A 12,988-nucleotide genomic window follows, 5' to 3' on the forward strand; every position below is an offset into this window, starting at 1 on the left:
ACAGTCATGACTCTATCTTTAAACTTATTAGGATGTAGGGCTAGAACATTGGCTACTCTTCTGTACCATCCCATCCTCACACTCCAGACTCAAGGAACATGTGCATATAATCCGTTGAGACAAGGATGGAACTAGGTGTGGCATAGAAGGGAAAGGCAAGAAACTGGGGCCTCTCTGAAGGGTGACTTAAAAAGTAGGTAGGCACTGGGTGTGACTGAAAAACAAAAATGGTTTCTTTCAAATCTCTCTCTCTCTTATACTGACTACCACTGGAAAACCAAGTAGAGTGAGAGCCAAGGATTAGATAGAGAAAGCAGGGCTGAACAACCTTTTGTATTTGTACAATCTTTGTACAAATGGAACCTTTTGTACCGTGGCAACTGGATCAATTTTCCCTTCTACTTCTTTCTGCTCTACTAATATTACAAACAAGAAAGATGACACCCAATCCTCCCACTAGACTATGAGTTCTTTAAAGATAGAGATCATCTCCTGCCCAACTTCATACTCCTGGGGCCTGAAAATCTGGCACACAGTAGGTGGTCAATAAAGGTACTGCGTGAATCAATAAAAGTAGAGGATGCTGTACGTTGTCATCCAGAATCCCCTCTGTAACTGAAGGGCTTATTTTCTGATCTACTGGGAATACTGCTGGCAGACAGTCCTCAATGGTCTGCCCGCTTAGGGAACTGGTTTAGCTGAACAGAGCCATTTTGATACAGGATCATACTGCTTCTGGGGCAGCCTGCATCTTAGGACTGGGGACATAAAGGTCCACCTCCCCTCATCCCAACCTGAAACAATTCGGAGGACCATCTCAGCTTCACAGCATCCTTTGGGGTTGCTGAGACTCATCAAGTTTAATCTCTCCTGTGGAAACTAGGCTTTCTTCCTTAGTATGGCATTGGGTCCCAGAGGCCTCCCTGGTAAATCTGCTACACTCTTCATTTCCATCTTATAGTCTCCTTTCAAAAATCCAATCAGAGACAAAGTCTGAAAGAGGATGCAAGTCTGATTAAACAACCCAGTAAAAGGTATTTGACTTCAAAGTAGAGGTCAGTAAATAAAAAACACTTTACAAAAGCTAAAGAATGAACTCTTTTATTTCTAGCCATCTGTTTCCATTTCAGCCACTGTAACTAATCAAGAGACCTAGAGTATTTTGGCAATGGCACCCCACTCCCGCAACTCTTGCCTGTAAAATCCCATGGATGGAGGAGCCTGGTAGGCTGCAGTCCATGGGGTCACTAAGAGTTGGACACAACTGAGTGATTTCACTTTCACTTTTCACTTTCATGCATTGGAGAAGGAAATGGCAACCTGCCGGGAGCCACCACGGGAGATCCCACCCATGACAAAGGTCATGCAGAGAGAACCTGACAGGCAAAGGCGGATCAGGCCTCAAGGGACCCCCTGGATCTGCTCGAGCATCTACCCCAAAACCAGAATCTGTCTGTCTTACTATTTTGTGCCTTTCACCAACTCTTCTGACATTAACAGGGGGCTATCCCCGACCACCTTTCTATGGAAAAAGTCAACTTAGGACTTTAGTTAATAAGTCTCCTGGGCATGATAGGAGTGTTTCAACTCAAACCCCTCTGATGGCTTTCTAGCTTGCCTGACAGGTTTATCCATACTCTTACAATTAACACACATGATTGTGCACAGCCTCCCAACCATGAGAGACACGGAAAGCCTAAAACATTCTAAAAATACAGAGCTCTTCGAAGAGTTAAAAACTATTAGAGTAGTGCTGGTGTAGGATTTCATTGTTAAGCCAATGCTCATATCCCTTATCCATTGTGCACCTGGGAGTGCATTGGTTAACGTAGTTGGAATGTAAGAAAAACAAGTAGCCGCCTTGGAATTAACCACATCAGAACTTTGAGCTAATTGGTTCTTTCTTTGCTGTGACCCACTACACCTTTGCCCTGTGAGAATGTAACTCTGTTTAGCACTTTCTGAGGCTGACACAGATTAGAAATATAAAGAAAAAACACTTCAAGGGAAAGTAAGTTTTCTGGTTGAGCAGCTTTTATCAAAAAAGAGTCATAAAATGTCCACAGGCCTCCAAGGCCAGAAGATAATGTTCACAACATTGTCTATGGAAAAGGTATGCAGAAAAAATCCTGGTTTCAATAAAGACAAAACAGATGTAATGTTTGGGCTGACTCTGTATGACTTTGCATCTTTCATTTCCCTCTATGTACAAGTCAAGGTATAAAAGTTCCTTTTGAAAATAAAGTTATGGGCCTCGCTCACCGAAGCTCGGTCTCCCCATGTCATTCTTTTTTTCCTTTTCTCTCTTTTTCTCTCTCTCTTCTTTCAGGATGACTCCTTGGAACACAAGAGCTTTATTGGCTTTCTGTGTAAACCAAGGAAGATCAAGCCTCTTTCTCTTCCCTTATTACTTTCCTTATCGCCTATGCTGTCATCCTGAGGGTACCCCTGGATCCTGCTGGGGCTGGACCCCGGCAGCAACCCACTCCAGTGTTCTTGCCTGGAGAATCCCAGGGACGGGGGACCCTAGTGGGCTGCCATCTATGGGGTCGCAAAGTTGGACACGACTGAAGCGACTTAGCAGCAGCAGCAGCAGAGTATTTGAGGACTGCTTCCAAAAAGTACATTTGTTTTACTATCATGCAAACTACTGATGTTAAATTGTACCAAGTTCAATTCTTGACTAACTTAAAGCAAAAAAAAAAAAAAAATTAAATGTTAATGAATTTAGAATAAACATGATATAAAGTACTGCAGAGAAGAGAGCTGTTCTTATCTATCCTGAGTGTTAATCAACATGTAATATGGTAAGGAACTGCTTTTCCACTAAAAGTTACTTAATATATTAAGTACAGCACTTTTAGTTACAATTGACAGTTAGAAATGCAATGCTTACATATAAGTCATTGTTCAAATATGGAGTTACAAAGTACCAGAACTAGTGAAGGCATAACTCAGTAAAAAAAAAAAAAAAAAACCCTGATGAATAAGTAAGAAAACTATTTGCTTTATTTAGGTGCAGAGCTCTACTGGACACAAGTTACTCTGGTCTCAAATAATGCTTTAAGCCTACAAGAATTATTGACAAGGTTTAACTATGAAATTGAGGTTCAATAATTATTTCAAGCATTTAAGTTCTCATTTTTTTAGTTTTCTTTTTAACTGTAAGACTACTTGCCAGTTTACTATACAGCATGGTTAGCACTAGTCAGGTTTTCTAATACTACTTAATAATCCATGTTGATTATGAAAATCTGGAAGTTTCACCAAAGTATATAGACAACAATATTCAGCTTTCCTATAGAAGTTAAATGAGTATGGACTACGTACAGCAAAAGTTTGTTTATAACTCCTGGAAAATGGTCCAAAAGGCATTCAGCAGATGTGTATACACTACCTGCCAGGATAAGAGATTCTTAATTCTATTAATATCTATATATATTTCAGAAAACATGCCTGGACTTAAATCATCCGCTATGTGGAAATTAAAAAGCATGCTGAGTGACACTAAATACCAACATGCCCTCTGCCATATTCAGTTCAGTTCTGTTCAGTCGCTCAGTTGCGTCTGACTCTTTGCCACCCCATGAATCGCAGCACGCCAGGCCTCCCTGTCCATCACCAACTCTCAGAGTCCACTCAGACTTACGTCCATCAAGTCAGTGATGCCATCCAGCCACCTCATCCTCTGTCATTCCCTCTCCTCCTGCCCCCAATCCCTCCCAGCATCAGGGTCTTTTCCAATGAGTCAACTCTTCGCATGAGGTGGCCAAAGTACTGGACTTTCAGCTTTAGCATCATTCCTTCCAAAGAAATCCCAGGACCGATCTCCTTTAGAATGGACTGGTTGGGTCTTCTTGCAGTCCAAGGGACTCTCAAGAGTCTTCTCCAACACCACAGTTCAAAAGCATCAATTCTTCCGCGCTCAGCTTTCTTCACAGTCCAACTCTCACATCCATACATGACCACTGGAAAAACCATAGCCTTAACTAGATGGACCTTTGTTGGCAAAGTAATGTCTCTGCTTTTGAATATGCTGTCTAGGTTGGTCATAACTTTCCTTCCAAGGAGTAAGCGTCTTTTAATTTCATGGCTGCCATATTACATCACCATTATGTTCTCTTCTTTTCTTTCAATAACACAAAAGTTAACTAAGTAACATTATTTAACTGCAGAGACATGTTTTGAAAGTTGTAAGATTGTATTTAGTTAAAGAACACTGAAAATGGCAGGGCACTGAGAGGACCTGGTGCTAGTACACACTAAAGTATTTTAGCCAAAATTAGTATCACTGAATTGCTATAATGTCTCAAACAAATGTTTAATTTATTTCATCCTTAGCTTTCCTATCATAACATAAAACACTCAGAACCCATCTTTATTTTTTAACACTGCTTTCACTTCATCATGCTTTCCTCTGAATAGTCCTGCACACATTTCTTTGTTGTTTGTTCCATTCTACAAGGAAATGCATTAAAAATCAGAATTATTTTTAGCTTCATGTATAACAACATGATATTCAATTTCTTGACAAAATAAAATTCAGTACATTATGAGTCACTTTATTTTGTGGGTTTTTAAAGACGATTAGTTTGTAATTATTTAGAGGGACACCTTCCTAATTTGCAGATCCTCCTTCAACTACAAAGAAATAGAGTCATCTCTTAAAATTTGTTACATGGCATATCTAAGATGTATTAGGCCTTTGTCATCTTACCATGAACACTTCCTAATGTAATATCCCCAGCAGCAGAAGACAGAAACGATGATTCTGTATAAAGATACTTGACTTTCAGCAAACCATCTTCAGTAGATATATTAACAGAACTTCCCTGTAGTTTATCTACAGTCACAGTCTAGTAAGAGAAAGATTCAAATCAGTATAAAATGAAGGCTAATAAAAAGTGAAAATGGTACCAACAGAATTCGTGAGCAACTAATATGTACAGCATGCAATCAACTTATTGACTTCAACTCCCCAGCTCTAATTACATGATTATAAGCAACAGTGTATTCTCTATGGAACAGATCCATTATATTCCTTCATTTATTTAGATCTTTACTTTCTTCCTAATAATGTTTTATATCTTCTATGTAGAGTTCTTCATATTTTGTTAAATTTATTCATATATTTTATGTTTTCTAAATATCATTATAAAAGGCATTTTTATTTTTTTTTGGCATTTTTAAACATCATTTCATCTTAATTGGCTTTTGTATTTGACCTTAAATCCAAACCTCACTAAACTCACTTAATTCTAATAACTTACCTGAATTTAAATAATTTTTCTATATGCATAATTATATTGTTTACAAATAATAGTTTCATTTCTTCCTTTCCAATCCTCATATTTTTTTTCTTGCTCTTTCTTGGCTTATTCAGCTCAGGCCTTCAATTCAACAGTGAATAGAAGTGATGACGTTACAAGTAAGCATCCTTATCTAATTCCTGTTCTCAGAGGGAAAGCTTACAACACTGCGTCATTAAGTATGATGTTTGCTATAGAGATCTTCTAGATCCCTTTTTGTTAAGACTAAGGAAGTTCCCTTTTATTTCATATCTGTTTTGTTGTTGTTGCTGTTTAAATCATGAATGGGTTTTAAATTTTAGCATATACCTTATCTGATTTTATTGGACTATCATATGATTTTTCTCCTCTCATCTGTTAATGCAGCAAATAAACTATTATTTCTAGAATTTTTCCCCTTTACATCGAATGTCAGTAGTTTTACATTGAGCAAAATGGAAATACTTTTATATTTATGTCTAAGCTTCCCTAACAAAATTTAGTATGCATTTATGTCTCAAATACTGAGCACAATGTAAAATGAAGATATCTAATTAATGAAGATATCTAATTAAGAACTCCAGATTATCTTTATAGTATTTTAAGCAAATATTTTATAAATATAAAGTGATTGCTAATATAAAATTGCTGACATAAAAACTAAATCACCAGGAAGGCATGCCACAGTTTTGCCCAGGGTCAGATTCAAGCATTACACTGAGGTATTTAAAGACAGAACATCTTTGTTTCTCAACACATTGGCATCAGTATTATTCAGTCTTAACACTTCCTTCAAAAACTGTTGAGTGCAAAATATTATCTAATAAGAATTGAGTTTCAAGAATACTAAAATATGAAAAGAGAAATAAAAGTACCTAGAGGTTGTTATGGTAAGTACACTAGAATTACTTTGCCATCTGGACATGAAGTATAAAATTTTCCTTTTTAATGGACTTTTATTAGATATATTAAATACACCCAATTACTTCTTATCTACTACAGTTTCTTTTCCACTAATTATGGATTCACAGGTTTACTTTAAATCTAGTTTCGATAAATCTGTCAAAGGACAGATATTTTACATACATTCATATTTGTGAGGATACACATGCTTTGCATTCTTCAGTGTAACAATAAAAGTTTAATATTTCTAAAAAAATTATTCTTTACCTAAAAACTTTCTTTATGAAAAGTTGCTTTATGCATAGCTTCAAATTCTCCGAGTATTTCCATAAAGCAGACAAGTATGAATACTCTAGCTTTTTATAAACAGTGAGGCTGTTTTAGGGAATACCAAAAGATAAATATTGAAAGAATATTAGAAACTTAATTGAATTGGCAAAGGAGGAACTTTTGATTAGACTCTCCTCACAATCAAATAAAGCCTTTAAGACATTCCTTATGTATTAAAAAAAAATATGAAAAATTTACTAAAAAAGCTAAAATTTACTAGAAAAAGCTTTTTACTAGAAAAAGCTAAAAATTGACTTTGTTCATTAAACACTAAATATTTTACCCTGTAGGAAGCTAAAAAAAATCCTCAAAGCAAATGAAAGCAAGCAAAAATACAACTCTCGCCACAATAATATAACTATTTTAACCAATCAATCAATAAAAGTACTTTAAAGAAATAGAAAATTCACTGAGGGGCATATATAATGCATTGTATCAGATACTAACTGGAACAATTAAACTTAGGGCACCATAGTTTAAATATTGATGGTCTGATTTATATTAATGGAAATAGCACAAAGGGTAAAAAATAGACTCATTTAAACTGCACAGCTTGCTTGTTGAGAAAAGGAGCTATTTAAAAAAAGAACAAAAAGCAGACTCAAAAATACCTTTCTTAGATATTGCTATAAATTAATCTGCCTTCCTACACAAAAAGAACTTTTTCTCATAAAGTCTAGTTATTATAAATAAACATTATCAAATTAAAATGAAGTTTTAAGGGAAAATTGTGGCCTTGTAGTCCAAACTAAGAAAGGAAGGTCAAATGATAACTATATCATCAGTTCATTCAACAATCAGATAAAATGGATTTCTACCTTCTCTGTATCAAACTTAGGATACTGAAATTAACAATACAATTTAAAAATAGCCATTTCATATAAAATGATACATATAGAATACAACAGAGTATTTATTATGCTCACTTGATTCTCACAATCTTCTTCAGGAAAAACAAAAAAATCACCATCCCTATGTTGTGAATAATGAAAGAGTCTCAGTCAAGTTAACTGGGAGGTTTGCTGCTGCTACTGTCGCTTCAGTCGTGTCCAACTCTGTGTGACCCCATAGACGGCAGCCCACCAGGTTCCCCCATCCCTGGGATTCTCCAGGCAAGAACACTGGAGTGGGTTGCCATTTCCTTCTCTAATGCATGAAGTTTAGGACTTGTCAAATTATCTTTCCTGTGTTTCATTTACCTCTATCAACATCATTGTCATCAACACTACAACAGAGTTAGCTATGCCAGACACCGTATTAAGTACTTTATCTATATTATGTTTTAACTCATTTAATCCTCATGACAACCATATGAGTTAACACCGTTATTATTATTCCATTTTCCAGAAAACCAAAATACATAGAGGTTAAATAACTAATCCGAAAGTAAAGAGCTTAGTTAGTGGCTGTGCCAGGATTCAAACCCAAGTACACTGATGCTCAATTTTGTGCTCTTAACCAATTCAGTATGCTACCTCTCAAATATCCAAAACATTTCCATGAAAGCTGTATATTAAAAGTTAATATATTTTATAAGCATTTTTTATATAAAGCCCCACAAACTTAGAAATATGTATTAAAAATTAACATTATGCATAATATAAACTAAAAGAAATATCAAAATAAATTTGTTAGCACAACACAAAACTCAGTTAGGCAGGAAACAAACAAACAAAAAAAAACAGAAAGTAGGAATAAACGAATATTCAATAGACCATGAAAGTTGACAGAAAAGATAAATGATGAGTGGAAACAGTGGCCAAAATATTAAAAATAGTAAATAATTATGATGATTTAAATCTTTGATAGTTACATCTGAACATCAGTGTGTACTATTCTACAACTGCAGTTGTCCAATTTCCCTTTTGTACCTCCAAGACCACAATCAGAGAGGTGAAGCTAAATGCCATCTCAAAACAACTGCCACATAAAGCCAGGCAGTGTCTTTCAACACTTTTTAAAAAGATACATTTAAATGTTTCGGTTTAAACAGTCTCCCACAGGTTCTAAGGAAAAGGTTATGAAAAATAAAAAGGTATAATAATTAGTGTGATAACCTGCCTTGTTTAATTATGCCAACAATAATCTACATATAGGATTCCAGTTCCTCTCTACCAATCATCTGAGGATATAGTTGAGTATGGAACTGAACAAATTTATGACGAAAGAGCCATGCAAATTATCTAAGTGTAAAATAAAAGATGGCTTGTGTGCTCAGTCATGACTGACTCTTTGCAACCCCATGGACTGTAACTTGCGATGCTCCTCTGTCCATGGAATTTTCCAGGTGAAATACTGGAGTGGGTTGCCAGTTTGTATTCCAGGGGATCTTCCTGACCCAGGAATTGAATCTGCGTTTCTTTCGTCTCCTGTATTGCCAGTGGATTCTTTACTGCTCAGCCACCACAGAAGCCCCAAAAGATGGCTTGTGCCTGTGTGCTAAGTCACTTCAGTCGTGTCTGACTCTCTGCGACCCCACTGATTGCAGACCACCAGGCTCTCCTGGCAAGAATACTGGAGAGGGTTGCCATGCCCTGCAGGGGCATGGGGTTCTCCACGCAAGAATACTGAAGTGGGTTGCCATGCCCTCCTCCAGGGGATCTTCCTGACCCAGGGACGAAACTGGAGTCTCTCATGTTTCCTGCATTGGCAGCGGGGTTTTTACCACTACTGTCACTTGGGAAGCCCAAAAGGTGGCTTACACCTTTCTAAAAGATTAAATATATTATTGACTGTGCTGAAAAATTGTTGACAATTTATACTTCAAAATCATACCTTTATTCTTAATACTATGTTAAACCACAGAAAGCAACAAAAGTTGAATGAAAAATGCAAACTGTCTTATAAAAATGAAAATTCCTATGGCTAATAAAAGCGTTTGGAAAACAGTAATGCTATCTAATGGCGCCATCTTGTGGAAAATACTGAAGAAAGTTGAGTTTTGAAACTCATCCTTCAATTGCCTAAAGGCAAAATAAACAGGTATTGGGTAAAAAAAAATACTCAAATAAACCTAACACTAAGAAAATTTTAATTCCAATTATAGTACTACTTGGGGCTTCCCTTGTGGCTCAGCTGGTAAAAGAATCCGCCCGCAATGTGGGAGACCTGGGTTCAATCCCTGGGTTGGGAAGATCCCCTGGAGAAGGGAAAGGTTACCCACTCCAGTATTCTGGCCTAGAGAATTCCATGGACTGTATAGTCCATGGGGATCACAAAGAGTCGGGCACAACTGAGCAACTTTCACTTCACTTCACTTCTTCATAGTATTACTTAATGAATAATTTTAACCCATGATCAAAAAAAAAACTCTCTTCAGAATCAGAATTAAATATTAAATATTTGGGAAGAAGGCACTGGGAGTTTGGGGTTAGACACAAACTATTACACATAGAATGGATAAACAGTAAGATCCTACTGTACAGCACACTGAACTATATTCAACACCCTGGGATAAACCATAATGGAAAGAATATAAAAAAGAATGCATATGTGTATATAACTGAATCACTTTGCTATATAGCAGAAATTACCACAATACTGTAAATGAACTCTACTTCACTTAAAAAAAATATTAAACAAATACTAAATATTTAAAGATATTACTGATTCCAAATAAGGAACTAATAACAAAAGTTTTAAAACACAAATTTAAAATTAAATTGTATAATATTTAATCATCTCTATTTCAAACTTAAACTTACTAATAAACTAAAATGAATTAAAAAGGGGAAGTTATACCACAAATTTTGTAGAATCTACCCTCTATGTGAGCCAACCTGAGACAAAACTACAACTATTAAAAATGAAAATTTCAATCTCACACTTTTATCTGATGCATGGATATCTATATTTCCATAAACCGTTCCCAGGCAGATCACTTTGCCTCCTGTTGTTTGGACATGTAATTTTTGACTCTGAAAGACAAATACAAAATACACATATAGAAAAAGAGAGCATAAATTTGACTTACACTAATAAATATTCAACATTTTATACATTTCTTTTAAAATAATAATAATAAAGCAGTAACAGAGGAACTAGGAATGAAATAGAAATGTACTGCTTTGAATAATAACATCTGTGAGAAAAGAATGTCAACTGCTGTTACAGGGATTAAATAAAGCTGTTTGGACTAAAGGGAAAAAAAGATACTCAGGAGTTTCAGTAGCTTAACTGAAGAAAGGGGTGGGAGTCAAAGATCACTGTGACTGGCTAACTAAACATAAATGATAAAGATGATAACAATAATCAATGTTACTGTTCATCATTATTAATATGCATATTATTAATAACAGTAACATCTATGACTTGGCATTCTCTTTGCATCAATAACAGTGTTCGCTACTTTACACAAACTAACATTTAATTCTCACAACTCAGAGTGATGTATATTATGTGTTTCCCCATTTTACACAGCAAGTAATTCAAGAATCAGAAAGGTTAAACAACTTTATCAGGTGATATACTGGAAAACAGTAAATTATAAACTAACAGAATTAAACTTACACCTCCTGCACTGGAAGGCGAGGTCCTTTACCACTAGCACCACCTAGGTGCTTCTAAGTTCTTGCCAATAAAATATACGTGGAAATACTATGTTTAATACCCAGGCTTGTGCTTTTAGAAGAACTGATGTGCGTTCTCTGTGCTCTGCCCCTTCCATCAGGTGAGTGTATATTACAATAAGGCTTTAATAGATGACAGAGCCAGAAGATGAAAGGAACCTACAGTAACTGAATAGAAATGAGTCACCCACGCAAATGAAAAATAAACTTGGACACAAATGAAAACTAAACTATAGTTGTGTGTGAGCTATTAGATGGTTCGATCTATTTTTCATAGTTGTGTGTGAGCTATTAGATGGTTCGATCTATTTTTCAGAGTATCTTTCTTCACCTTAATATCTGTGTAAGTCTTCAGTTCTACTACAAGTATAAAGAGAAAAAGAACACGTAAATATCAGAGAATGAAAGACAGCAAAAGCAAACCCATCAAGATCACAACCAGCAACAACAGAAAAGTATCTAAAAAGTAGGGGAAAAAGTTCAAAACAATCATATACCTTCTGGTTGCTTACTCAGAGGGAAAAAAAAACCAACAGTAAAACTTTAGATAAAACAGCCCAGGGATGAAATTCAAAAAATTCAGTAAAAAGGGCAAAATGAACCCCTCTTAAAAAGTTCATTTATATTACAGCATGGTAGACTACTTCATGCCCACAGAAACATGAGTCAGAAGTCCAACTGTATTTAATAATACAGTCTTTATTAAGCAGACAAGTAATTCATGAGCTTTAAAAAAGAACATCTCCAAAATAACTGAAGGACAGGGAGGCCTGGCGTGCTGCAGTCCATGGGGTCACAGAGTCAGACAGGGCTGAACAACAAGAGTTCTTAACCAAACTCACATGAGATTCTAGAGTCTGCAGAACTTATGAAATTGTAAGCAAAATTTCATATACATGTATATTTTTTCCAAGTAAATAATCATCCTATTTTCAAAGAAGTCTAAAGCTCAAAACTAATATGAAAGTTAAAATGTTTAAATAAGTCAGAAGCTATTTAGTATAATATAAACTATTATTACTGCATTTAAGAAAATGCAAATGTGTGGCATTCAATGAGGTAAGAGACTATTGCTTGAAAAGTTTACTTATTTATTCCCTAATTATGCTGAAAAAATGTACTACTGCTAGACATTTTGCTTGGACAATAAAGAAAGGTGAAAACAGCATAAGCTTGGAATGCAGAAAGACCCAAGTTCAAATCTTAGCTCTATGTATTAACTGTGGGAACCTAAATGAGTTCCTCGGTCTCTGTATCTGACAGTTTCTTCCTTGGTAAAAAGGAGACAATTTATGGAATAAATGAAGGCTTAGCTAAGTTTCTGGATATATAATAAGAACTCAGTAGACAGTTTTGTTGCTTGTTGTTGTTCAGTCACTAAGTTGTATATGACTCTTTGGAGACCCCATGGACTGTAGCCCACCAGACTCCTCTGTCCTTGAGATTTCCCAGGCAAGAATATAGGAGGTTGCCATTTCCTCCTCCAGGGGATATTCCCAACCCAGGGATCGGAATCTATATCTTCCATGTCTCCTGCATTAACAGGCAGATTCTTTACCACTGAGCCACCAGTAGCTATTAATATTGCTATAAACATCTTATTACATAGATCAAATATATCTCAAATCCTTAAAATGAGTGGAAGAGAAACTTACATTAAAGGCAATCACTAACTAGAAATAATATTATACCGTATTCAAAGCTTTAAACCAGGTATTTTATGAAGTGTTCCCATTTGTGAACTTAAGTCAGTTAAATTCTGAGATCTCAAGAATGATTCTCTCAACTCAATTCTCCTAACTATCACTAAAATTCAGTGGACCCAAATTTAATTTTTGAATATTTTTGAACTATTCCATTTGAGGGCTTCTCTGGTGGCTCAGTTGGTAAAGAATCTGC

At 35.7% G+C, this 12,988-nt stretch overlaps 1 protein-coding gene across 4 annotated transcripts in view; it reads right to left on the reverse strand.

Moving 5' to 3' along the window:
- Positions 1-12,988, reverse strand: part of FAM185A (family with sequence similarity 185 member A) — a 90,741-nt gene that overhangs the window by 69,860 nt on the left and 7,893 nt on the right. For all 4 annotated transcript variants that reach the window (XM_027539753.1, XM_027539756.1, XM_027539752.1 and 1 more), the window contains exons 3-4: positions 10,346-10,438; positions 4,718-4,856 (exon numbers count right to left, since the gene is read on the reverse strand). In XM_027539753.1, the coding sequence (XP_027395554.1) occupies positions 4,718-4,856; positions 10,346-10,438 (232 nt within the window). The remainder of the gene's footprint in view (positions 1-4,717; positions 4,857-10,345; positions 10,439-12,988) is intronic.

This window comes from Bos indicus x Bos taurus, chromosome 4 (genome assembly GCF_003369695.1).
Source record: "Bos indicus x Bos taurus breed Angus x Brahman F1 hybrid chromosome 4, Bos_hybrid_MaternalHap_v2.0, whole genome shotgun sequence".
NCBI lineage: Eukaryota > Metazoa > Chordata > Mammalia > Artiodactyla > Bovidae > Bos > Bos indicus x Bos taurus.